Below are 27,612 nucleotides of genomic sequence, written 5' to 3' on the forward strand. Positions count from 1 at the left end.
TTGGAAATATTATTCTAGTGAGGTGACGATTGATTATGACATCACATCCTGTCATTCTTTGTTGATGGTCAGCAATACAATGTTGACGTATAAAACAGCTATATATAAATGTAATCTGCAGAGTGCCTTTTACTGTTTATCTGTTAAATACAGTTTTCATTCATTCATTCACATTTTGTATCATAATAATCATAACACAGCAGCTGATACACAGAAGCCTACGAATACATCAAGGCCGGATGAAGTGCTTGAAGAAAGTGAGGCCGGGATCTCGCATTGACCATTATCTTCTGAGAGAAAGGTCAAGTCAGGCGAGTGAAGCTCAGCGGCAGGATTTAACCCACAGTCCACCGAGCATCAGTACCCCGGCTGAAAGTAATTCAAGCACATCAGAGAACTTGGAACCAAGTCACTTGCAATCTTTGGAGCTGCAAAATGACCATCGAGGGGTAAAAGCAGAGGGGGGCACACCTGGGACGCCAGGTGTTGCCGTTGAGCCCTTCGGAGGTGTCGTGGGCCTGTCAACGAAACACCAATGAAGGAGGGTGCCCACCTGAAGACCCCAGTGAAGCTTTTACCACTACCCCATTCAAAAAAGTGCTGATTATCTAAGGGATTGTAATATCTAGTCCTATAAGCTCAACTGATAAACTGGAGAAATCCAGTGACTGCTGTGAAAGTGCAGCTGACAACAAGGGAAAGACCATGTGACTGCTTGGAAAGACAGCTGACAGGAAGGAAAGACCCCAACGGGGCTGTCATGGACTAGCTATCCATGATGGCAGGCTCCGTCGCTTAATTAAGTGCACAAAAGCCACCCCTCATTGCTACGAAAAGTCTAAAGAGAAAAACACCCCTAGAGTCTGCGAGAGCGGGGGCGGAAGATGACTCATCGGCTGACCACCCGGTAACTGACCCTGGAACGACGACGAACCAGATAATCGGCACATCAACTGAAGGACAGGAGCACAGAGTATGTAGCTGTGGCTGGTCCAAGGTAACATCCATCAGAAGCCTACGAATACATCAAGGCCGGATGAAGTGCTTGAAGAAAGTGAGGCCGGGATCTCGCATTGACCATTATCTTCCGAGAGAAAGGTCAAGTCAGGCGAGTGAAGCTCAGCGGCAGGATTTAACCCACAGTCCACCGAGCATCAGTACCCCGGCTGAAAGTAATTCAAGCACATCAGAGAACTTGGAACCAAGTCACTTGCAATCTTTGGAGCTGCAAAATGACCATCGAGGGGTAAAAGCAGAGGGGGGCACACCTGGGACGCCAGGTGTTGCCGTTGAGCCCTTCGGAGGTGTCGTGGGCCTGTCAACGAAACACCAATGAAGGAGGGTGCCCACCTGAAGACCCCAGTGAAGCTTTTACCACTACCCCATTCAAAAAAGTGCTGATTATCTAAGGGATTGTAATATCTAGTCCTATAAGCTCAACTTGGTCTGCACTTGGCGAGTAGCCCATCACCGTTTTCAGAAGCTGTGTGATCCGGTCTTGAACTTTCCATAACGTGTCTCGATAAATCCATTTGATTAGATCCAGCACTGAATGCATTTAGTGATTATTATGTTCTATATGCGGCGCATGGACGGACCAGAGAAATAGATGCAGTGTGGAGCTTGTGAAGAGAGAAATACAAGTAAAAACGAATTTCTCTCTCACATGTTCAGCTTTTTATAAATATGCTCTTGGTCAGAAGGCTCTACTGGAAGCTGCACGGTCCAGTCATAAATATAAATTCCTCAAGCACTAAGGTGCTCTCCATGGTGCTGAAACTTTCAGAGGCACATTTCTATGTTCGAGACGCAAATCGCGCAATATATCTATGATTATCACGACAGCCGCTTTGTATTTCCTTGTTTATGGACCAGAGCGGGCTCTGTAACGGAGATAGGACCCGTGATGTGACGTCACACGAATGCGACTGCTCTGGAAATGCGTTGGAAAATCTGTTGGTAAAAGCAATGACGCCTGCCGCGGACGTTAAGTTGGTGATGTTTCTATAATAACTTTACGAAACGTGTGAAGACATTTTGATCGATTTCTTTTTTAGTTCATGTTATTAGATTAGGCAATTATTGTATACACATGAAGCACTAGATAGACTATTTGTTTAGTTAAATAGTTGTCATTCTATATTCTTAAAGAAACATTCCCATCAGGCATCTCGCGGCACCCCTGTGTGCCGCGGAACCCCTGTTGAGAACCGCTGCTTTAGACCATATTTTAGTATGAATATGTTAATGAAAAAGTAGAACGTTGCTACATCCTAAACGATAGATACTTGACATTGAATGGGCCATAGTAATGTCAATTTAGCAACACAATTTAAAAAGTTATAGCCCTGCAAAGAAGGGGAACATCTCCATAGACTTATAGTGGTGGCAGAGAGTGGATTAAGATCAGAATAATCCCTGGCAGATAAAGGGTTAATTACAGAAAATTGAGAAATTAATTAGTAAAAAAAAAAAATTATCTATTGACAGCACTAATATATATATATATATATATATATATATAGAGAAAATACCTCATATATATTATATATACAAAAACGGAGTACAAAATGTACTTTCGTTTTTGTGCTAACTGAAGAGATATTAGAATGTATATGAATCAATAGGAAAAACGAATTCTTTAATTCGTCAAACAGCAATCTCTATGCAAAAGAGCCCCTTTTGGTATTGTGCTTTGTTTACATTTTTAGTTTTTGTCTGATGTTGTGTGTTGGAGTTGAGATAGGGTTTGCTACTGCTGGCCACACCTCTGGCTCTGCCAAAAGAGGTCTGGAGAAATCCACAGTAAAATGTTAGCGAAGCTACTGAACCTCAACCAAAACTAAAAAAGGAAAACAAAGTGCAACACCAAGAGAGGCTTTTTTGCCTAGAGGTCACTGTTTGATGGTATTTCAGATTCTACCTTAACTCATTCATGGCCAATCACGTACTATTACGTGTTTGCTCCCCTCGAACTGCTGAGCGCCAAAAACGTAATATTACGTTTTTAGATCGTTTTTCTTTTTAATATCCTATACACTCTCACGGACCTCTGTGTTACCATTGGAACTCATTCTGAGACCTCGAGAGTGCAATGCCGGCCGAATCCTGCTAGGTGGCAATATGGCCTACCCTTTGAAACCTTATTTCACACTGTGTTACATCTTATATGATCCGGGTGGACAATTTGGATTCGGGCAAGTGAAACGGTTCATTCGAGCAACTTGGAACGCTTGGAACACACTCAATGCATATTTTGTGCCATTTCATGTCAGGGACATCAATACTGGAAATTATGATCAGATTATTGGAATATTCATGTTGGGATACCTCCTAGTAAAGGTAAGGACTATATGACATCAATCCTACTTTGATCCAACAATGATTTCATATTGATCGCAACGATCATATGCAGGGAACAAAATAAGTACCAGCCAACCGCCAATGGCTGGTAAAAAATCTGCCTGGCTGGTAGTTTTTTAAATCTACCAGCCAAATGGCTGGTAAGTCAAAAAGTTAAGTTTGTTCCCTGAGAGCAGAGCTACACAGCAGTGCGCCTATTTTGCGAGCCGAAATAAGTCTGAGGTTTTTTCTTCTTCTCACAACGGGTCAAATGCATCTAACATGCATTGCATCGTCGCCATTCCTTTATGCCCACATCGCCCGAAATGAACGTTATGTTAGCGTAAGCTAACAAGCTAATCCTGATCAGCGGCAGAGCCATAGAGAACAGCAGACAGTGTGGACTGGGGAAAGGGAAATGGGGGGGGGGGGGGGGCACTCTCCCTTTCTCTGTGTGTGTGCGTGCGTTTGGAAAGACGATGAAGTCACTAGTCAGGACTCAGGAGAGGAGTATATTGTAGTAAACTGAGGATTACTGAGGATGCACAGATAATGTTGATATTCAAATATAAAAAGGTTTCGAGAGGAGTGGAAGTTTGAAGACAGACTAGACTACAATATGATGCAGGGGTGGTGAGTTGAAACAGTGTGTGTGTCCCCGACCCCACTTCTATGTTTCAATAAATTATTTGCATTTAAAACTATTAACGCTGACTCATTCCTTCAGTCCACTCAAAATTATGCTAATATTCCTTATGTTGTTTATGATATTAATTGAAAATAGCATATGAGAGTATTATATAGTAATAATAACACATGGCGATATACTAAAAAGCTATTTAAAATTTTTGGCTGGTAAAAAATCTGCCTGGCTGGTAGTTTTTCAAATCTACCAGCCAAATGGCTGGTAAGTCAAAAAGTAAATTTTGTTCCCTGATCATATGTATTATGTAACATACTCCAAAACGTATGCCGTTGCGGACGATCAGAGCATAAAAAAACGTAATAGTTTTTATTTTATTTTTTTAACTACTGTATATTTGTGTTACAAATTGTGCTCACCGATATGAACATAGGCCTCTTTACTTACTTAAAAAAAGGAAACATCAAGAAATAGCACTATCTCTCTCCCAGTATGGTCTGCCAGGCTGCAGCTAGATACTAGTTCTCCCAGTATGGTCTACCGGGCTGCAGCTGGATACTATTGTCTCAACCAGAGCTCTCAACCAATGACATTTTGATTGACAGTCGATTCTGCCAATTACGTCACACACCGCTTGCACCCGCCTCTGCTGTTACCACCAATCGGCAAGCGCGTATACATTTTTTACTTCCGCTTTTGTCCGCCATTGATTTTGACGGGTGCTCTACAACAACAACAACGTTACATCCCCGCGGCCGACGTTTAGCTTTTAGCTCCGCAGGATGACTAAATGAGGCATAATGATTTTACTGCAACGAATGTTATAATAAAACAAAGCCTTTCTATACATGTGTCTGATTGAAAACTTTATTAACAGATTGCAGAATGGGTACAACTCAGTACGGGCTCTGAGCAACGGAAGGAACTGAGCTATGAATTGAGTGCTATGCTTGCTACGTGCTATGTTCGGGTAAATAATATGCTGATGTTATTGAACGTGTAACACTAAAACTATATAACGTTAATGCCACAAAACGAATGCATTTGTTAATCATAAGTAGTAACTTTGATGCAGTAGCTTGTGTGTGTGTGGGCCGGGGTCGCGTGTAGCTTATTCCCAGCGGAAGAGTGCGTCGCGTTTCTCTGATTGGCCATGACGCCCATGTGACCGCGGCAGCGCGAGAGAGCGGCAGTGCGGAAATAGGCTGCATCCTCCACGTCAAGAAAGACAGACAGGCATTCTCTGTGACAAACCCTAACCTTAACCAACTCCGAAATAATGCCCAACCTTAACCCTCCCTAACCTTAACTTAACCCTAACCTTAAAGGTCAACCTCCACGTTGTATTTTTGTTCAATAAACAATCTGGACTAGGCCAACAGTGGAGAAGGGGAAAAAAAGTATTGAAATTGACCCAGTTTTAGTGTTTTTATCAAACATTTTGTCTGCCCAACACAATCACCACGCACGTGCATATTTTAATCAATTGTTCATAACGTGCGTGTGTAATCGTCACAACAGGTGCAGGACAACAGGGGGCTCACCAGGGGGCGCTGAGAGTCACACAGCTAGCGGCAGGCAGAGAGCCTTGCTACCATAGATATATGCTTGCTACTACTAGCCGAATGCAAATGTATCTGTTTCACCTCACTATTGCTCCGTGATTATAGCCATCCATCCATCTCTAAAGCTAACCACTATTTGTAAAAGCCACAACCACGTTACCATATTTGTAATAATGTAAATCATTGTGTCGTTGTACACATATTGTGTTTATAACGTTAGTAGATAACATAGCTTAGCTTGGTAGCTATTGTGCTAACAACATATCCCGACATCCGGCTCGCTGGCCGGCATGAACGGCCGACCCAAAATGGTTCTCTCCTCTCTGTACACCCCGACCCGTCCCCACGGGTGCCCTGCCGGGGGGGCCCATGGACGCGACGGCGGCGGCAGCCGCAGGGCGCCCGAGCCCGCAAAGGCTAGCGTTACACGATAGCTATGAGCTAACTAGCGCTGCGGGCTCCGGCGCCCCGCGGCCGCCGCCGAGTCCACAAGCTCCTCCGCGGGGACGGGGGCACACAAAGAGGAGAGAACCACCCGCAGGGACGGCGGGCTATTAGGCTAACATCAGTGAGTGTAGTGGTCCCGACTGCGTGTAGCAGGGACGGCGGAGATATAGGCTAACTGTGATGCACCGAGTGAGCCACCATTGATCTAGTACTATGACCCGGACGGACATAAGGCATACGTTTCCTGGAGTGACGTCACGGCCGTGCTAGGTGGTAGCGTCTGATAAGCTTTTAGATTCGGCTCATTAATATGCACCTGTTGTCCTGTTGACCTGTTGTGACGTCGGCGTTTGATAAGCTTTTTTGATTCGCGCGTGCATGTTATTCGTGCGTGGACCTTTTTAACTCTTTCAGAGTGGCATTTCCGGTGTCAAATGGAAAAAAATAAATAATGAAATTATATACCAATGATGTAAACTACCCATAATTGATCAGTAGGGTTTAACCTAGAGGTTGGGCTTTAACCAACTCCGAAATAATGCCTAACCTTAACTTAACCCTAACCTTAACCAACTCCGAAAGAATGCCTAACCTCAACCCTCCCTAACCTTAACCAACTCCGAAAGAATGCCTAACCTTAACCCTCCCTAACCTTAACCAACTCCGAAAGAATGCCTAAACTTAACCGAGATGATAAACGTAAAAAAGAAAAAAAAAGAAAATTGAAGTGATTCGAACTTGTGACCGCAGGCTCCACAGCACGGCGGCATACCAGTTGAGCTAAGCGTCGAATGAAAAACATCTGGGATTACGGCTACATAATGCCGCAAGCTCTGCTGCTCCGCTCCGCGGCAGAGCTCCGCTGCCAATCAGGGAAAACGCGGAAGCACTCGGCAGCATTCTTCCGCTGGGAATAAAGAATAGGCCGGGGGCGGCGTTGTGCAGGTCGCGACGCGACTGAACTTTTTTTTGCCATTTGACGCGACACAAATTGACGGATATTTATCGGCTACTGCCATCGGCACATTCGAGCTTATCGGCCGATAGGCCGATTGCAGTCAACAAGGCACTTATCGGCCGATACCGATACCCGACCGATACATCGGTGCACCCCTACATGAAAACATTTACTATTTTTTACATGTTGGAGAGATAGTGACTGTCAAATGAGCCATAGTATTGTCTCCATAGCTATAATATAGAATATAGATATAGCTCTGCAAACATTGTGACGCATCGTGAAAATAGGCAATGGAAAGCTGGCCCATTGACTACAGGATGAGGATAATAGCTGGCGCTCAAAGTGTTAACACATTGAGTGCCACGCCCCTTCCGGGAAGTGACCTGGCCTTGCCGTCCATTAACCCAATGTAAACGTAGTTGTACTTTGTAGACCTAAACCTATATTTTATAGCAGGGGTCGGCAACCCTAGGCACGCGTGCCTGCATAGGCACGCGGGGGCATTTGCATAGGCACAGGGGGCAGCAGTTAAAAAAAAATAATAAAAAATGTAATATTATAGTGAAAAATGTTGCACTGTTGTCGCATTTATCTTGTTGAAATCCTCCCACAGGTTCTTTTTACTACCACATATTTAATTGAGACCCTTTATTTGTTTATTATTTCAATTTAGCTGGAAATACATTGCTACATCATTCAGTAACATTTGCAGAGCCTTATAACAAAAACATTATTATGGTCACCATTGTGACCAGTGGGATTAATCAACAAATTGTATTATTTATTTTTCTATTTCATTGAACATTGCACATGTTAAAAGCCATTTTTTTACTCAAAATGTGAGTATTACCAAGTCAACTTGTGTTCTTAAAACAATGACAATAAACAGTTTTATTAGGTTGAAATAATGTGGTTGTGTACTTATTTTTCTGTTAACTTATTATGGATTGAAAACTGAAAACCTCAATGCACAGTAACTGAACTCAATATTTTTAAGTTCTGGTAACTTATTGTTATATATTTTTTTTACAGTGTAGTCTTGCGATCAATCAAAACTTATTTACACGATATACCTCACATTCACCCTCCATTCACATCCTGGTGTTCTCCATTAGGCCTGTAGGTGGAGCTATGACAGCACACGTACAGTACACACACCAATGGTGTGTGATGTGTCCAAAAATGAATGGGCAAATGTGAGTGAAATGGTCGCACTGTATGCAGCTGTTTGTCTGCATTGCATTCCCCACCCCCCCAACTCAGATTTAGGGTTGATACAACCATCATAATAATATTGTTAATAATAACAATAACAATAATGATGTAATAATGTAAAAATTATCATTAAAAAGACCCGATTATGAGAAAAAAATATTACGATACATGGAATATTGTTGAGGCACACTAGTTACAACTATATTTCAAACAGGCACTCCATGTCAAAAAGGTTGCTGACCCCTGTTTTATAGTATAGCTATGGGTCTAATAACGCCGTCGAGTCTAATTGAGCTGCTTCTGGTCAACATGCAAAAAAATGATTATTTTTTCATCCATACATTTCCGTTTTATACCGTTTTGAATATGAACATAGTCCGGCCGCTTCTGAGCAATTCCAGGGAAAAGACACGAAAACTGCTTTTTTGTGTAATTCAATAAACACGTCATTTTTCGCCTGATTATCGGATCTTCCTGAAATCAACACTAGATCATCACTATTATCCTTTGTCGTGCACGCATGCAATGTGATTTAGATACATAAAACACATATAGCTTAAATCGCAGTAGAAATAAATATCAGATCAACGCAAGCTTTCATATATGGTGTCCTTACCTTGTCTCTGAAGTAATGCAAAAAAAAGAATCCAATAACCTCATCGCCATTCCAGTTATCCACAGCGATCCTGCCTCCGACGTTGTTGGACATTGCACTTCAACGGGCGGGCGGGGTCAGTAGTCCAAACCATCCCTACAAGCGTGTGTTTTGCTGGAGTGTTTAGGACCCGCCCCCATGCCGCAGCTCGGTAGAGAAAATAAACTAACCCGTTTATAACGCGGTGCAATAATGCCGGAAGGCGTTAAGAGGGCGGTATAATACCGTCTGCCAGCTCAGACACACTCAGAACAGTATGCACAAGGTGCCCCGCTGAATTATGAATGGCAATAGATAATAAAAGAAATACCGTGACAGAAACGTAGATCTACGTTTCCGGCACTCAACGATCGGGCGACAGAAACGTAGATCTATGTGACAGTCAATGTGTTAAGGCGAGACACGGCAAGTGAAAACATTTGAGATTTTGTGCTAGTTTGCTTCCATAACATGTCTTCCTTCAGACTAGTGGAAAGGAAACGTTCAAAATACATATTTAAATGTTTATTTTACTACACTTTGTCATGCTGCGCTTGTAGATTTAGCCTAAATTCAGCGTGGTCGCTCTCTGCCCAATATCATATGAGGCACCGTTGTAGGGGGGCCACAAACAACAAGCTCTCATTGGCTGGTGCAGATTTCTGACAATGTGATTGGTTCAGATGCATCACATGTTCTGACATTCCTGACATAGCTTTTCTCCACGGGACCTGTCAAAAAGCGGAAAGTGTGTGTAAATGCCTCACAGAAAAGATGACAACAGTTGTCACTTGCAAGAAGATGTAAGGGAAATGAAAATACTGAAGCAGAAGATGAAATGCCTTCACAAAGTGCACTTGGAAAGCAGGAGTGTTTGGACAGCGAGGCAGTGGCTGATAGTTCATGTAGCGCGTTTTGAATGAACTGATCGTGGGTTGATATGTCCTAATTGTGCAGATCCAAATTATCATTGATCCGCAGAATCAGGGGTTCTGTAGCGGTTTGCTTCTTGAGTGCAAAATATACGGTACCGCAAAACGTATCAGAAACACAACAAAGGTGGGTGACTGAGTGGCGCAGTGGGCAAGGCGCTCGCCACTAACGCAGGAGATGCTGGTATCGAGCCCAGCTCTCTGCGTTGCTACCGGCTTGGCCGGTCGTTCATATTAACGCAATTGGCAGTGTTAGAGAGTGGGAAAGCCGGTGGCTGGGGATTGGACATTGTGGACAGCGACTCCTACAGGTCGGTTGGTGCGCCTGTACAGCAGAATCAGGAAGTATCAGGGGCAGCGTGAGCCTCCCACGCGGTACACCTCGCCACGCTGTTCAGGTGAAAAGATGCAACAGCTGATTCCTCGTGTACCGGAGGGGACATGTGATGCAAGGCTTGGTCCTCACTGCAGCCGACCAGTGGGAGGCATAGTCTAGCAACGTTCGAGACAGGGGAGGGGAGAATTGAAGGGAGAATTGGCGAGGCGAAATTGGGATGGGAGAAAAATTGAAAAATAGGGAGAAAAAGTAGATACAAAAAAAATAAACAACAAAAGCGTACAATTATGTTGAATTGGAAGATACATAAACCAAATAGTTTTTGCATTGACACCTGAATGAAAGATTTCATGGACCTATTGACAATGGAACGAGCAGCCTCAACACTGGCTGAATATGACCATGGAGAGGACGGTCCCTGGATCTTTATAAGGACATGTCTGGAGAATAGACTATATGACTGAATGTAGAAGTGTTTGATCTGCACCCCCCCTCCCCCATTTGTTAGTGTGTTTTGTTTTGTCTGTATTGTACTATGTTTGTGTTTTGTTTCGTCTGTATTGTACTGTATTTATGTTGAGCCGTTTTGTGTTTCAAACTATTAACACATTCGGGGCCATTGGGATTAGACGGGGCCCTCTATACGGCCAGCATATCATAACAACCTTTCATTGTGCGTGAGGCTGTTTGTAGAGCTAAATCTATACTTTATATTACTGCTATCTGTCCATTCTCATTGTCAATTGATACTATAAACCGTCCCTTCAATATGCTTTAAATAAATAATTTATTCATCAATGCGTTCCCATTTTATAGCGTCTTGAATATGAACGTTATAGCAGAATGTTCTGGGGTATTTCCTGGAACGCGAGATATAGGGTGCTAAGCTAATAACGTTCAATCGAATGGCGTTTCGGCTATAGACAAGCTAGTTAAAACTCAAAATGCATATGGTTGGCATCATGGTCCACCATGAATGCATGAAAGGGGGGGGGGGGGAGGGGGACGTTGTTTCTGATTATTGATTACCAATAACGGCATTAGCCTCATTCGCTGACCGGGTGGCCCGACCAAGCTGAAATTGACGTCAAATCGCTCTTACCTGTGGCCGGTTGGACTGCAAAAAGGATTTCCCAGTTATCGATCGCCATCTGGTAGATCCATATGTCCATTGGCTGATGCTATATTCCTTTACTGCATACTGAATTCAGCGTCCCAAAAACTATTCCAGGCGATCGGCTACACGCATAGCTTTAGGCTAACAGAAAAGTCCATTCATAAATTTTTTTTTTTAAACACCGGTCTGTAACAGGGAACACTGCATTATCGAGACAGAGCCCCTACTAGGATCTGGCCGGTAATGCACTTTTCCGAATTCCAAGAGTAGGGTAAATCTGCAGTGCCGCTCGGTGACATTGAGTAGGATATTACAATGGAATAAAAGCCAAAACAACCTTGCCACGTATATACGTGGTTGGCCCTTTAACACTTTGAATGCCGACGACGACTATTCTTGTTTTATCATGCCCCCCGTTGAGTGCCGACGACGAGAAATGTCGTTTGATTTTTTTATTAGCGATCTGAATTCATATTTCATCAACCGAGTCTCCCGTTGGTACAGCAGCCCCTGCAGGAGCTCCGATGGGAAAAAACCGCCCCCTATTGTCTATCCCTGTGTAACTGCAGGTCAGTCGATTAAGACTGACCTGGGATCTGTAGATCTGTAGAGGTGGCGCCAACTGGCTCCATTGTGCTGGCGAGCCGTCTGATGTAGAGGGATCTGATCGCGAGTTGGAATGCAGCCTGGAATATATATTTACAGCAGCCAATAATCAATCAATAAGCGTGATCGATATTTGGAATGGCGATCAGGAATTGGAATAATCTTTTTGGAGAACATCTGATCTAAGGTAAGGAGTCTATGTTACCAGTCTTGGGGTAATCGGAGCTGTATTCACTGAGATAACAGCGTGTCCCTATGTGTGCGTGTGTGTGTGTGTGTGTGATCTTGAGGAAATGGATAATAGATTTTTCAACCCGCCTCTATAGCGTGCATAAGTACTAGGGATGCACCGAAAATTCGGCCACCGAAAGTTTTAGGCCGAAAATGGCCTTTCGGCTTTCGGCCGAAAGAGTTTTTTCACCGAAAATATATCACCGAAACAGAAGCAACCTGTAACCTAACGCGTGTTGTTGTGATGATGTCATCACAAAGCGGATTCATTACATGCGCGCTGTGAGCTCTTCAGTCCTGCGTCCTCCTCTTGGGACTCGGGAGCAATGCATCTCCTCGGGAGTCGCGCTGTTTCTATGTAAACTCCGCGCGCAACGAGTCCAATAAATGCGTCTTTAACATACTTTATCCTTATTTACTATATGCCCGTTGCGGTTAATCACTGAGTGATCTAATATGCATATTATTCAGAGCGAGAGGGGGAGGGATTGTGTTTCTCACATTGACGCTGCCTGTCATCTGGGGACTAGAAAGCAGGGCTCGAGACTAACGATGTCCCGTCGTCCCGGGGACGATCAAATATTGATTTGGGACGAACAGAAATCTTTTTTGGGACGCAACCAGGACGGGGAGGATTTTTTCTTTTTTTTCACAGGAAATGTAAATTAGCCGACTGTCAGTGCGCGCATATATTGCTGTCAAATGGTGAATCTAAACGTTGCATGATTAGCCGAATCCAATGTCTATCTCCGTCTCCCAAGGCAGCGATACGCTAATCCAACATCAAGCTCCTACCCACCACTCCTCAGCCAGTCGCGCTGCAGCATCAAGCTCCTACCCACCTCTCCGCAGCCAGTCGCGCTGCTGCAGCAGCATCACACCCCGAATGAATCTCGCTCCAAAAAATAAAAACGTGTTATCAGGTGAGGGAAATCTCTCTTACCTAGGCTTTCTCCACTGTACAAAAACACTGCGAAAAGTTAATAAATAAAAAAAACACGCTATACTGTCACTGTGGCATCCTCTCAGTGAAGCGAGCACTGTAAACAATAAACATGCTGCGCTATTTAAAGAGGGTGAACACAGCAGAAGATGGAGAACAGTCCCAAACTGACCAACAAGGAACTGCATCCACATCCAGCAATACTACCCCAGGCCCAGGGCCTGAGTCTAAGGTGAGGACACATTTAAATCACAGAAGTGTAATGTTAGTCTATTGGAACTGTATAGAGTTATCGACGCGTTCTAGTTATAGCTGCTTATTATAGCTAACGTTACTGACTAACGTATCAGACTGCCACTGATTAATCCATAGTTCACACTATTTTATTCTTATTGTTAATATTATTATATTGTTATTCCTATTTTAGTCCTATATTGACCTAATGTTTATTGTTGTTCAATGTGAGCGATACATAGTCTGCTCTGTTGTGCCGAATTTCCCTCGGGATTATTAAAGGATTTCTATTCGATTCTATACTAACACGTAATGTTACTACCATTGCGAGTTAATTGGCACAACGTTACATTTATCGAAACGAACACGGAGAAATAGACGACTTCACTTCAGCTACATGATGAATCTATATTATTCAGTGAGGAGGGCCCGCTGGAATTTAGCAGCAGTTATCAATATCGACCAGGAGGACAGCGCGATCTAAGGGACATGTTTCATTACTAGTCAAGTGTCATTACTTTAGTTATCAAAGGTGGAATCTCTGGACGCAATGACATTATATAGTTTAAAGCTAAACTACGTTTTTCTTTCTTGTTAGAAGAAGGATAACTTATTCAGTTAGATTTGATTTGATTTTTATTTATCTAACATTTTCAACCATAAACACACATTTGTAATAAAAAAAAAAAACTAAAACGAAATAAAATACAAATACATTTAATCAACATGGCTCCAATTGGTTGACTATAACAGCACCGTGACCAAATATCCCTATATTGTTAAACACTATTTTTTATATATATATATTTATTTTTAATCATAATTATTCTTGTGAAATCTTTCCACCTGGGAGCCTTTTGACTAAATCAATTAATTCTCCCCTTCTCTGAATGGTGTTTCTTATGGCAATAACAACTATAGACGACAAAACCAAAGTAAATAAACAACATTTGATTTTTGGGACGGTTACATTCACTTTGGGACGGTTAAAATTGTATTTCGGGACGGTGGTGAAAAAAGTTAGTCTGGAGCCCTGCTAGAAAGGTGCGCTCAGTAGAGTAGAGTAGAGTAGAGTAGAGTAGAGTAGAGTAGAGTAGAGAGAGAGAGAGAGAGATCGATCGATCGATCACCTTAGACTCAGGCCCTGGGCCTAGGGTAGTATTGCTGGATGTGGATGCAGTTCCTTGTTGGTCAGTTTGGGACTGTTCTCCATCTTCTGCTGTGTTCACCCTCTTTAAATAGCGCAGCATGTTTATTGTTTACAGTGCTCGCTTCACTGAGAGGATGCCACAGTGACAGTATAGCGTGTTTTTTTATTTATTTTACTTTTCGCAGTGTTTTTGTACAGTGGAGAAAGCCTAGGTACGAGAGATTTCCCTCACCTGATAACACGTTTTTATTTTTTGGAGCGAGATTCATTCGGGGTGTGATGCTGCTGCTGCAGCAGCGCGACTGGCTGCGGAGAGGTGGGTAGGAGCTTGATGCTGCAGCGCGACTGGCTGAGGAGTGGTGGGTAGGAGCTTGATGTTGGATTAGCGTATCGCTGCCTTGGTAGACGGATAGACATTGGATTCGGCTAATCATGCAACGTTTAGATTCACCATTTGACAGCAATATATGCGCGCACTGACAGTCGGCTAATTTACATTTCCTGTGAAAAAAAAGAAAAAATCCTCCCCGTCCCGGTTGCGTCCCAAAAAAGATTTCTGTTCGTCCCAAATCAATATTTGATCGTCCCCGGGACGACGGGACATCGTTAGTCTCGAGCCCTGGCGGCGGGGGACGTCGATTAGTATTATTGATGACCAATACAGTGTCCGTGTAAGTAGCCACATTCACAGATCGATTGCTTGCGTTGCACAGCAAGCTCCGATCCGGCTATAAATTAGGTGATAAATGTCTTACCGTCAGCCCGTGTGATACCCGGCAGCATTTCCCCGTTATCGATCGGCATCTGGTAGATCGATATGTCCATTGGTTGATGATAAATCCCCTTATTCCATGGTGAAATCTCCGCTTCGAAACGTGATACATTACACGATGCATGCTGTTGGTTTGTGATCAGAGTAATATGATACTCCGTTGGAGGGTAAAAAAAAATAATAATCCATTCGCCCACAATGATACTGCAGTGGAGCGATGTCGCCCCTAAGAGGATCTGGCCGGTATTGCATGTTGCCGATTCCACAGAGGCGGGTAGATCTGCAGAGTCGATCGGGGATCTTGATCCGGTTATTAATATGGAATAAAACAATAACAACTTGCCACGGCTATATACGTGCCTCTGGTCCACAACGCATGGCACCGAAACACGTATATATACGTGGCTGGTCCTTAAAGTGTTAAGCATGGCGCCGAAACACGTTATACGTGGTTGGCCCCGAATGTGTTAACCCATTCATTGCCGGAGCTTATATCCATCTTTGTAGCCTCTCTGCCAGCTCTATTTGTCTATGGAGATGTTCACCTTCTTTGCAGGGCTATAACTTTTTAAATTGTATTGCTAAATTGACATTACTACGGCCCATTCAACATCAATCTATCGTTCAGGATGTAGGAACGTTTTACTTTTTCATTCACACATTCATACAATAATACGGTCTAGAGTATAAATATGTTTTTATCGTTTTCTGCAGTATTTCATAGAACGTGAGATATAGCCATAAATGCATATATTAGATCATCAAATGCAGTTTGATACCTATCGACGCCAGATAAAAAATGTCAACTGTACACGGTCCTAGACGTTATGACTCTTCATCTGCGGTTGACCGGAGGGGGGGGGGGGGGTCGTTTATAATTCAATGACCGACGTTAAATAATTTATGTAGTATGGGTGATTTTTGGGACGGTTACATTCACTTTGGGACGGTTAAAATTGTATTTCGGGACGGTGGTGAAAAAAGTTAGTCTGGAGCCCTGCTAGAAAGGTGCGCTCAGTAGAGTAGAGTAGAGTAGAGTAGAGTAGAGTAGAGTAGAGAGAGAGAGAGAGAGATCGATCGATCGATCACCTTAGACTCAGGCCCTGGGCCTGGGGTAGTATTGCTGGATGTGGATGCAGTTCCTTGTTGGTCAGTTTGGGACTGTTCTCCATCTTCTGCTGTGTTCACCCTCTTTAAATAGCGCAGCATGTTTATTGTTTACAGTGCTCGCTTCACTGAGAGGATGCCACAGTGACAGTATAGCGTGTTTTTTTATTTATTTTACTTTTCGCAGTGTTTTTGTACAGTGGAGAAAGCCTAGGTACGAGAGATTTCCCTCACCTGATAACACGTTTTTATTTTTTGGAGCGAGATTCATTCGGGGTGTGATGCTGCTGCTGCAGCAGCGCGACTGGCTGCGGAGAGGTGGGTAGGAGCTTGATGCTGCAGCGCGACTGGCTGAGGAGTGGTGGGTAGGAGCTTGATGTTGGATTAGCGTATCGCTGCCTTGGGAGACGGATAGACATTGGATTCGGCTAATCATGCAACGTTTAGATTCACCATTTGACAGCAATATATGCGCGCACTGACAGTCGGCTAATTTACATTTCCTGTGAAAAAAAAGAAAAAATCCTCCCCGTCCCGGTTGCGTCCCAAAAAAGATTTCTGTTCGTCCCAAATCAATATTTGATCGTCCCCGGGACGACGGGACATCGTTAGTCTCGAGCCCTGGCGGCGGGGGACGTCGATTAGTATTATTGATGACCAATACAGTGTCCGTGTAAGTAGCCACATTCACAGATCGATTGCTTGCGTTGCACAGCAAGCTCCGATCCGGCTATAAATTAGGTGATAAATGTCTTACCGTCAGCCCGTGTGATACCCGGCAGCATTTCCCCGTTATCGATCGGCATCTGGTAGATCGATATGTCCATTGGTTGATGATAAATCCCCTTATTCCATGGTGAAATCTCCGCTTCGAAACGTGATACATTACACGATGCATGCTGTTGGTTTGTGATCAGAGTAATATGATACTCCGTTGGAGGGTAAAAAAAAATAATAATCCATTCGCCCACAATGATACTGCAGTGGAGCGATGTCGCCCCTAAGAGGATCTGGCCGGTATTGCATGTTGCCGATTCCACAGAGGCGGGTAGATCTGCAGAGTCGATCGGGGATCTTGATCCGGTTATTAATATGGAATAAAACAATAACAACTTGCCACGGCTATATACGTGCCTCTGGTCCACAACGCATGGCACCGAAACACGTATATATACGTGGCTGGTCCTTAAAGTGTTAAGCATGGCGCCGAAACACGTTATACGTGGTTGGCCCCGAATGTGTTAACCCATTCATTGCCGGAGCTTATATCCATCTTTGTAGCCTCTCTGCCAGCTCTATTTGTCTATGGAGATGTTCACCTTCTTTGCAGGGCTATAACTTTTTAAATTGTATTGCTAAATTGACATTACTACGGCCCATTCAACATCAATCTATCGTTCAGGATGTAGGAACGTTTTACTTTTTCATTCACACATTCATACAATAATACGGTCTAGAGTATAAATATGTTTTTATCGTTTTCTGCAGTATTTCATAGAACGTGAGATATAGCCATAAATGCATATATTAGATCATCAAATGCAGTTTGATACCTATCGACGCCAGATAAAAAATGTCAACTGTACACGGTCCTAGACGTTATGACTCTTCATCTGCGGTTGACCGGAGGGGGGGGGGGGGGTCGTTTATAATTCAATGACCGACGTTAAATAATTTATGTAGTATGGGTGATATATAGATCAGAGCAGTTTGTAGCGAAAATGGTAAAGAAAAACGCTGAAACTCACCCCAGTCTCCTCTTACCGTTGGGTGATGAGCGTGGAGCAATAAGATCGCTATTATGGGATGTTGATCTAGGTGATCCAGTTCCGGTTTGTATAATACTAATACATGTCCAATCATGTTGTTTATTGAGTTATGGCAACGGATCGATATGCACGGTGTCTGGATAGAGTCCCGTGAGCGATAGCGAGTGGCCGGACAGAATAGGGGACGGACTAAGCACTTCCGGCCACTTCCGGTTTTGTCAACTCGCCGATCGGCCACCAGGTGGCGGTATTGAAGCGTTACAGAGTTGAGCGGAGTCCTACAACACCAGCAAAGACTCCGTGGGTAAAATGTGAATACCATGACGAAAATATGAAATATTGATCTCAAAGACGCTGTAAGACGTCATTGGCAGATTACGCATGGCGGAGAATGACGTCTTAACACGTCATCGGCAGAGAAAGGGTTAATAGTAAAAAATAAATCAAATAAACACAACAAAAGAGTGACAGGTATGGAAACAGGGAAGAAGAAATGTCTCTGTCTGTCTGTCTCTCTCTCTCTCTCTCTCTCTCTGGCTGTGTTGTATATGGAATAGGGTGACCAGATCCCAATAAACCAAATGAGGGACAAAGGGTATGTTTGTGAGGGCCAATGTGGGACAATGTGGGACACCCCCCCCCCCCCCTCCCCTTTTTTTGGTGGACTGTCCCTGTCGCGTCTATGCTTTTACCAACGCGTTCGTGTTTCCGGGTTCCCGTTTTGCGCTCTGATTGGCCACTGACCTACGCTAGTACGCGCCCCTCCTAGCTGCTAGGGTGAAGGGACTTGGCTTGGCTGGGACGCTGGTGGTGGGGGGAGAGGGAGGAGGCGTGGGGTGGGCTGTCATCTTTCAAATATATTTGTAGCTAAACAATTATATTTTATTTATTAGCCTATTCTTAATAATTCTAACTGTATAATTTGGCTTACCGGCAGTGGACGTGCATGGAGATGGTAACTGCTGAGCTCAAGCGCTGAGGACACAGACCGAGCTCTGGGCTCATTATTATTATTATTATCATGGCGGAGAGAACAATGAGCGCAGAGCTCGGTCTGAGCTCGGTCTGTGTCATCAAGCGCTGAGGACACAGACCGAGCTCTGCGCTCATTATTATTATTATTATTATTATTATCATGGAGAGAACAAAACGAAGACAACGCACGTTGCCACAAGTGCAATAAAACATTTGCAAGTATGGGTGGCAATACAAGCAATTTGTCAAAACATCTGTTGTCAGAACATAACATTAGTCTCCAGAAATGCGCCGTTGGGACTTGTTTTGTCATGTCGCCTGGATGCCCAGGATGCGGTGTCACTCGCGGTCAGATACTAGTAACGTTACGCGACGCATAGAGGTTCTTTCACATTGGCTGGGGGGGGGGGGGGGGGCGTTAGCGCGGATGACAACCAATCATGCGGGACATGGTCTCAATATGCGTGACGCGTGAAAGGAGACAGGAATGCTGTACAATCACGCGCAATGCGTGACGTCTGGTCACCCTAATATGGAATATACGGTAGATTAAATAATGACCACATACAATAATATTGTATGTTATGTTTCTACCACTAAAATAAAAAGTTGATCAGATGTACAGTCCCTTATGGAAATAAAATATATTGCAGTATATTTGGAATATAGTGTGATTATTGCCAATATATTGTTAAATGTATTACAATAACAATATATTATCAAAAGAATATTGAGTAAGTTTCTGTGGTTGCCTGGTGTGGACCCAGGAAATGACTGTGGTTCTGTTCAATTGAAGGCCATACATGTTGTGTTATTCAGTTATGAATTTTGATGTGTTAGATATTGATATGATGGGCCATACATGCATTCGGTTATGCATTTTTTTTAGATTGATTTAGATTTTTAGATGATATTATATTGTTGTTGCAAAGTATTTCATTAGATATTGTGTAAATAGTAGTTTCCAATACTTAATGTGTGAAATTTTACAATACAAATCTTTAAAGGCCGTTTTCTCAAAATGAGTTTTTCATCATACTCTGAGCCAGAAATCTATATTCTATATTCTGAAGGTTTTTACAGAAGGGTTTGTTGATCCCATCACATTTGTGTGTAGTCACACGGGTGCATTTCAGTAGGCTAGTACAGGTGTTTCTGTGTGTACCTCGTTGGCACTGGCAACCAGTTTCTTCAGTCCCCAGCTGTCAGAGGCCCAGCGGTCGGCCACCTCCTTGTGAGAGGTGATGATGAAGTTGTCAAAGTAGATCTCGGAAGTCATGGACCACAGCTCCAGGCCGACGGCCTTGAAGGGCGTCATCTTAAAAGGTTGCTGGTCCTCAAAGTAGTCTGGGTTGTCGATTTTACGGGGGCTCCACACTCCCTGACAAGGAAATGACAGCAAATGTCAGGATTTTAAACTGAGAGTGACTTGGTTTGGCGTTCATGTTAATCTCAGGTAAGGGCACAAGGAGGCAGTTGGATTCAAATGATTATTCTGACTTGTAATAGAGGAAGAAATTAGCTGTTTCCAGGTGGTAGTTATTATTGCTTAAAGGGGAATGGCACCCATTTTAAATTCACATTATTCACAAGATTGTGAATGACATGAATTCTTAAAATGGGTGACATTTCCCCTTCAATGCTGTAGCCGTGTGCAGTGGGTTAAGCAGTTACCTGGAAATTGGTGTTGTCCACCAGAGGGGCTTTCCATTTGCCCTTGTACTGGGGGTTGTTGATCATATGGGCTTTCCATTCCCCACAGCCAGGGGCCGTCTCACAGGCTGGGTTAGGCACCTGGGGAGCCTCCCACTCTCCATCCATCTCCTCGTCCCTACAGACAGGGGGGGGGGGGGGGGGGGGTAGTACTGTGAGGTTGGCTTCTTCATTAGGAGATAATCTGGTAATCAAAGTTTCTTCTTTCTAGTGTGTGCATGTGTACCAGTCTTCAGGTTTCTCTGCGCTGGGATCGGGGACAAACTCTGCCTCCTCATCCAGCCAGCCCTCTGGTTTCAGAGCATCAGGGTCCTGGATCTTAGCAGGTGCCTCCTCGTCCCTGTAAGACAACAGTCCAGATTAGCTTTTGGCCTTCTCCAGCCGCACAACAGCCCCGGAAGGCACAATGAAATGAAACGCTTAAAGCTCGTCATCAGCTCCTGGGGCCGGCTGGTCGCCGGGCCGGGGGGACACCGGGCTTGGGGTCGCGGGGGGCCATTGAGGCGTGGGGCTTTGGCCTTCTGCGGGCCTGGGCTTGGGGTTCTCGTGGGCCGGGGACCTGGGGGTCTGGGTGCCCGGCTCCGCGCATGGTGGACCAGGATATGGGGGTGCTCGGTTTCTCGGGGAGGAGGGCGGGGTTTCTCTCATGGGGGTCAGAGCGGCTGAGCTTTGCCCGGTGGGGTCTTGTGTGTTGCGGGGTCGTTGTGCGTGGGGTGGGGTACTTGGTGACATGGGAGGTAGCGGGCTTGGCTTGGTGGTGGGGGGGGGAGGGGGCGGTACCTTCCCTCTCTCCTCTACTGAGCCTGGCCCAATTAAATTCAAGGGACCCGTGTCGCTGAGTGCTCGGCCCCGCGTGGGACGGACCTGGGATGTGGGGGAGCCCTATTTCTGGGGGTGGATGGCGGGAGGGGGTCCCTCTTATGGGGGACTGGTAGGCTGAACGCAGCCATATTCAAGGGGCCCATGTTAGTGCATTGTTGTGGTATGGATGTCATTGTAAGTATTGTAAGTATTGTCTAAGTGTTGTTTGTCTATAAATGTTAATACAAATTTAAGAAAAAAAAAGCTCATCATCAGCACCAGTCATCGGGTTTGACAGCCTCTGGGTCGGGGATCTTGGCCCTCTCGTCCCAGTCCTCTGGCTTGGAGTCACTGGGGTCGTCGATCTCCTTGGCCGGGCTCACCGGAGGCACCACGTCATGGAGTAGGCTGCCGCGACTCACGCTGGACTGGTCAATGAACAGCTCATAGCTGTTGTCTGGGTTCAGGACTGACGTGGAGACAGCATGAAAATAACAGTATTTTAATGTTGATTTATGGAGGAATGTGTCTCCACATGGTACCTCTAGCCCCCCACCCTCCACAAAGACCCCAAGGGAACAGGGTGGCTCCTTCTCTTGGTATTACCCAGAGTGTAGAGGTGGGTCTTCTTGTCGGTGTAGAACTTCTTGAGGTCAACATCGGCCCTCTTGGCGTGCTTCTCCTCCAGGTCTTTGTTCAGAGGGTTCTGGTGGCGGAAAATGAAGTGAAGCTTGTAGTCCTCGCCACACTTGTCAGGTCCAAACATGATGGTGTAGGCTGTACGGTCATGGAAATGCTCCTACAAGTAAACAATAACAACATAGTGTGAAAGTGTGAGCAGGATTCCTTACTAGTTACTATATATAATAATAATAATATACAACAAGTTCAGTGTTAACTTTAGGTGCCTAAAGTACAAACCAGTCGCTGGAATGAGTATGGTAAAGTCCACAGGACCAGTTCAACAGTGTGGAGATATAAGATAGAAGATCACCAATAATAGTCTTGTATACAAATAGATTCCAGTGAAAATGACATCTCTCCGCCAGGGCATTGTTAGGGCATAATGGTATACAGATTCTAAGGGTTTAAGAATATAATCTTAATCTACCAGCTGAATAAATTCCTACCTCATATAATGCCTGCAAAGTCCATCTTCGTAGTTTTTGTTTTTCTCACCTTGTTTACTGTACAAACCATCCGTGTTAAGCTTGTTAGATTTCTAGGGAGACTGTATAAAACCAATAAGTTTGAAGCACAAGGGGCGTGCTGCTTACATGTCTCTTTTCATGTTCTATGTGTCCTCGTGGCGTTTTTCTTTTGTCTGTCCTCGCGTGCGTGCAGGAAGAACACACAATACACAATTTTCAAGGACGCCTTTTCTCGTACCGTGTTCTATAGCGTAAACTTCATCAGCTAGTGGAAAATGCTCCATTGAATACCTTTAAATCATACATTTAATGAAATGACTAATTGGATTAGCATAAATCTGATTAATTGAAAGCATCTATACAAACCAGGTCCAGGTTGCCAGTGTCAGAGAGCAGTTTCATATATGCACCGCCGCAGTCGATACCGTCCTGGAAATTCACCTCGTATCTAGGGTACAAACAGAAATCCAAATTTTTGCTACTTGCTTTTGTGGTGATAGAAGCATTCTCCTGTGGTTAAGTTGAGCATTTGCTGAACACTTAAAAATGTAAAAGGTAAATGTCAAATGTAGTGGTGCACGATATATCGGCCGATATCGTAATTTTTTTACACATCGGTATCAGTCAGATATCAAAATAGGGCAGATTTTTTTTTTTTTTTTTAGTGTATATATATTTTTTTTAACATGTTTTGGTCTTAACACTTTAACTGCCGGAAGACGTTTAGGCGTCCTTCCCCGCCATGCTCAAGTTGCCGAAGACGCCGTAACTCGTCTTTGATATCAATATTTCAAAAATCTGTGATCGGATTCATATTTCCCATCCGCTGGCCTGAGACCCACCAAAAAGCCCCACTGAACCCTCTAGCGGTTCAAGAGCGCCATCTGGTGGCCGATCGGCGCAATCGCCTAACAGGAAGTTACTTGGACGATGTGCTGTTCTCCCATATTACTTCCGGGCACTCTGTAAAGGTCCCGGCACTCTAGCTCGTCACAATACATAGCGATCCGTTGCCAATAACTCGATAAACAACATGATTTGGACGTATATACCATTATACAACCTGGAAATGGACCGGGTATTCCAACATCCCATAATAGGAAAATGTATACTCCACGCTCATCGCCCAACGGCGCGAGGAAGATACGGTAAAATTCAGCGTTATTTTTCAATGTCTTCTATACTAACTGATCTGATGAACATTTGACCCACATTAGATGAATGGTATAACGCTGCCCACGGAATTATAAACGCCCCCTCGCCCATCCGGTCAACATCAGATGACGTGTAGTAACTTCCAGAAGTCCGTCCAGTTGGATTTTTTTATATCGCGCCGATTGCTATCAAACTGTATTTGATCATCAAATTATAATGCATTTGGGGCTATAAATCACGTTCTGGAGAAAGCTGCAGAAAGAGATGAAAACATACTTATACTTTAGATCATATTTTAGTATGAATATGTGAATGAAAAAGTTTAACGTTCATACACCCTGAACAATACATATAGGACATTGAATGGGCCCTAATAATGGCAATTTAGCAATAGAATTTAAAAAGTTATAGCCCTGCAAAGAAGGGGAATTTCTCCATAGACAAATAGAGCTGGCAACCTATGGTATATCATGAATTTAGCCTTAGGCAATCAAAGTGTTAAATAGTTTCAAAATAGTCATTTCTGAAAATAAATTACAAAAGTTAAAAGAAAAAAAAGCGTTTTGGAAAATAGCTGGGGCTGGGGCTTCTCCACTAGGATCTCATGATTATTAGGGCTGACCTTCGAATTTTCTTTTGACATTCGAAGCTTCGGGGGCGAGATTCGATTTTAATTCGAAGCTTCGAGATAAAAAAATAATAATAAGAAAAAATGTATATATATATATATTTTTCTAAAGACATTTTTATGTTGTGGGACTTGTACAGCACTTTCTTCAACTTTGTTAGTGCTGTAAAGTTTAAACCTTTTTAAATCTTAGACAAACAAAACACTTTGCTTTCATAAAATATTGTAAGCCGTCATTTGAGGCTTTATAAAAGCAGCACAATGGAACACAAATCTGTCAGTGCAGAGTCCGACCTCATCTTAAATAACAAACAGCATTGCTTGTTGTAACCCTTTGGAGGCCAAACCCGAGATAGTCCGGGTTAACTCGCCATGCTCTGGGCGCCAAACCCGAGAAATCTCGGATTTTAATCGATATTTCTTTTATTCGCTATATCCATTCATTTTTCATCCATCCAGCCTGACGTTATCATTGGGAATGGGTCTGAGCTCGCAACGGGCAAATACCGCCGCCTAACGTCTCCCGGATGGTATTGCACATCATGGAATTCCTCTGGCTGGGGCTGTGCATCAATTTAAGAAGTCCGGTCCAGGTTTTCCTTCTCGGGCATGCAGTATCGTTATAACACATTGACTGGGGACACTCGGAGCAGTGTGGATTATGTGTTTTGGATATATAACGTTGGATCAATAAACGCGATCAATATTTGGAATGGCGATCAGGAATTGGATTAATCTTTTTGCAGGACATCAGATGTGAGGTAAGGACTTTATGTTACGAATCTTGGGTTAATCAGATGTTCTTTTCACCGCCATCGGAGCGGGTGTGTGTGTGTGTGAGGTTCGCGCCGACCAAAGTACGGAGAAGCGATTTTTCAGACCCCGCTTCTGTTCTGAAAACGATTCATAAATCAAGCAACAAATGGCACGATTTCTAACGAAATACATTGAAGTTTGATTTGCTGGAGTTTATTGAGATGAGACAGAACGCTCTAGAAATATATTGATATTCATCACGGTATAAAACGGAAATGTATGTATGAAAAAAAGTATCTGTTTCGTGCATGTTGACTGGAAGCAACTCATTGACGATCACGATCTATTGCTATTATATTTTATCTATTTTAAGCACTCGCAAATAAGTCCTATCCTACATTGGATAAAGCACTGGCGCTGAAGGGCCACAGCGCCCTCTGCTGTTGGCCCCAAAAGTGTTAACAAAGAGAGGCAGAGTTGATTTTGCAACCAAAAAATAAGAAAAAAAAGGAAAAAAAATAGATGTTTCAAATTTTATTTTCCCATTCGAATCCCATGCCCATCGAACGAAGCTTCGAAGCTTCGATGTATTTAAGACAGCCCTAGTGATTATCATAAAAAAGTGTTTTCTATACAGAGATATCGACATCTGTAAATATCGGTATCGGCCAGAACAGCAATATTAATATCGGTTATCGGTATTGGCCACAATTTTCACATCGGTGCATAACTAGTAAAATGTAGCGTGTGTGTGAACTCACTGTAGAACCAGAGGCTCATCCTGGAAGACAAAAGGTTTATCCAGTAGCGCGGCGATGGCATGGTGTTTAGCCCTGGACTTAAGCACCAGGCCCAGATCTCCTGGAACCTTGTTCTCCTTCACCTGCTCCACCGCCCATTTACCTGGAGACACAGAGAGCAGAGGGAGACAGTTACCACTCAAACAACAGAGAGCAGAGACAGTTACCACTCAAACAACACAGAGAGCAGAGACAGTTACCACTCAAACAACACATAGAGCAGAGACAGTTACCACTCAAACAACACAAAGAGCAGAGACAGTTACCGCTCAAACAACACAAAAAGCAGAGACAGTTACCACTCAAACAACACAAAGAGCAGAGAGAGTTACCACTTAAACAACACAGAGAGAGCAGACAGTTACCACTCAAACACATAGAGCAGAGACAGTTACCACTCAAACAACACATAATAAGCAGAAACAGTTAACACTCGAACAACACATAAGGGAGCAGAGACAATATATATATATACAGTATGTATATATATGTTGAGAATCAAGATTCTATTTTCAAAGATTAAAAAGCGATTAGCAAATGTTTCTTTTCGGTCTCATGATTCAACTTTTCATTAAACTGACCATAGATTGAACTATAAATCATTAGGTTGCTAAACTAAATCCAACAGATTGCCACCATTAGCAAAGAAGAAAGATTCACATTTACAATTGAATATAACATGCCTATAAATAATTATACTATGGAGCCCAAGCTAGACACATTACATGGCCCCTAACGGCCTCCAAACAGCATCTCCAACTTCAACGGACCCGGCCTGCCCCTGTTGTGCAGGCTCCAGGTCTGCCAATGCCTCATATACCCTAACACATGGCCCCAACGGGCCACCACAACCCAACGTGTAGATAGATAGATAGGCAGTGACTGTGAGAGCCAGCATATCACCAGGGTTATCAAGTGGGCACCCCCCTTCACCAGTGTTTTGTCAAGTTATGGCCACTGCACCCCAGGAAGGCTCAGTTAGACAGTTAATTTCAGCGTCCCAGAACCCCCCCCCCCCCCCCTCCGTACTAGGATTCATTGGTCATGATACCCACATGTACCACTTCCTCGTATTATCCTATCCTTATGTCGAAAATATTAATATTCCTGATAACATCACACACGAAACAGAAACAACAGAGAAGAAAAGGAATACTCTTACCATTTTTCTTTTTTACATGGGCCTCCATCCAGCTTGGACATTATTTCTCCTCAATCAAATCCACTGACTTCCTTTCAATGCTTCTTCAAACATCTGATTTAGCACCACAAATCCCCAACTCTCCCAATAATGATGAAGTCGATCGTTTTATAAACCCTCTGCATCCTACTTCTACTGGACAAACCCTAGCATTCCATCCTCTCTGTTCAGTTTCTGCTGCCAAATCTGCATATCTAAGCTTTTTCCTTTTGTACGCCTCCTCCACTGAATTCTCCCAGGGCACTGTCAATTCTATAAAATGAACTACCCACTGACTAGCAGACACTAGGTCATGGTCACTAGCTGTCTCTCTCTCATGGAACGAGTTTTCCCTCTCAAATCTACCTGCATCAGCCAATCATTAGCTCCCTTTAGGTGGCCTGACTCATGCCTGCCTAAAAACCTACCTCCTCTACATGTCTCTCCC

The 27,612-nt window shown here is 43.7% G+C and overlaps 1 protein-coding gene across 1 annotated transcript in view; it reads right to left on the bottom strand.

Annotated features, from left to right (window-relative positions):
- clgn (calmegin) overlaps positions 1-27,612 on the bottom strand; it is an 80,571-nt gene that overhangs the window by 32,561 nt on the left and 20,398 nt on the right. The window contains exons 5-11 of the mRNA XM_084317818.1: positions 25,946-26,087; positions 23,012-23,093; positions 22,101-22,293; positions 21,774-21,963; positions 20,920-21,033; positions 20,655-20,811; positions 20,146-20,361 (exon numbers count right to left, since the gene is read on the bottom strand). Coding sequence (XP_084173944.1) covers positions 20,146-20,361; positions 20,655-20,811; positions 20,920-21,033; positions 21,774-21,963; positions 22,101-22,293; positions 23,012-23,093; positions 25,946-26,087 — 1,094 coding nt within the window. The remainder of the gene's footprint in view (positions 1-20,145; positions 20,362-20,654; positions 20,812-20,919; positions 21,034-21,773; positions 21,964-22,100; positions 22,294-23,011; positions 23,094-25,945; positions 26,088-27,612) is intronic.

The sequence above is a fragment of the Notolepis coatsorum genome (assembly GCF_963971535.1).
Source record: "Notolepis coatsorum genome assembly, chromosome: 7".
Lineage (NCBI taxonomy): Eukaryota > Metazoa > Chordata > Actinopteri > Aulopiformes > Paralepididae > Notolepis > Notolepis coatsorum.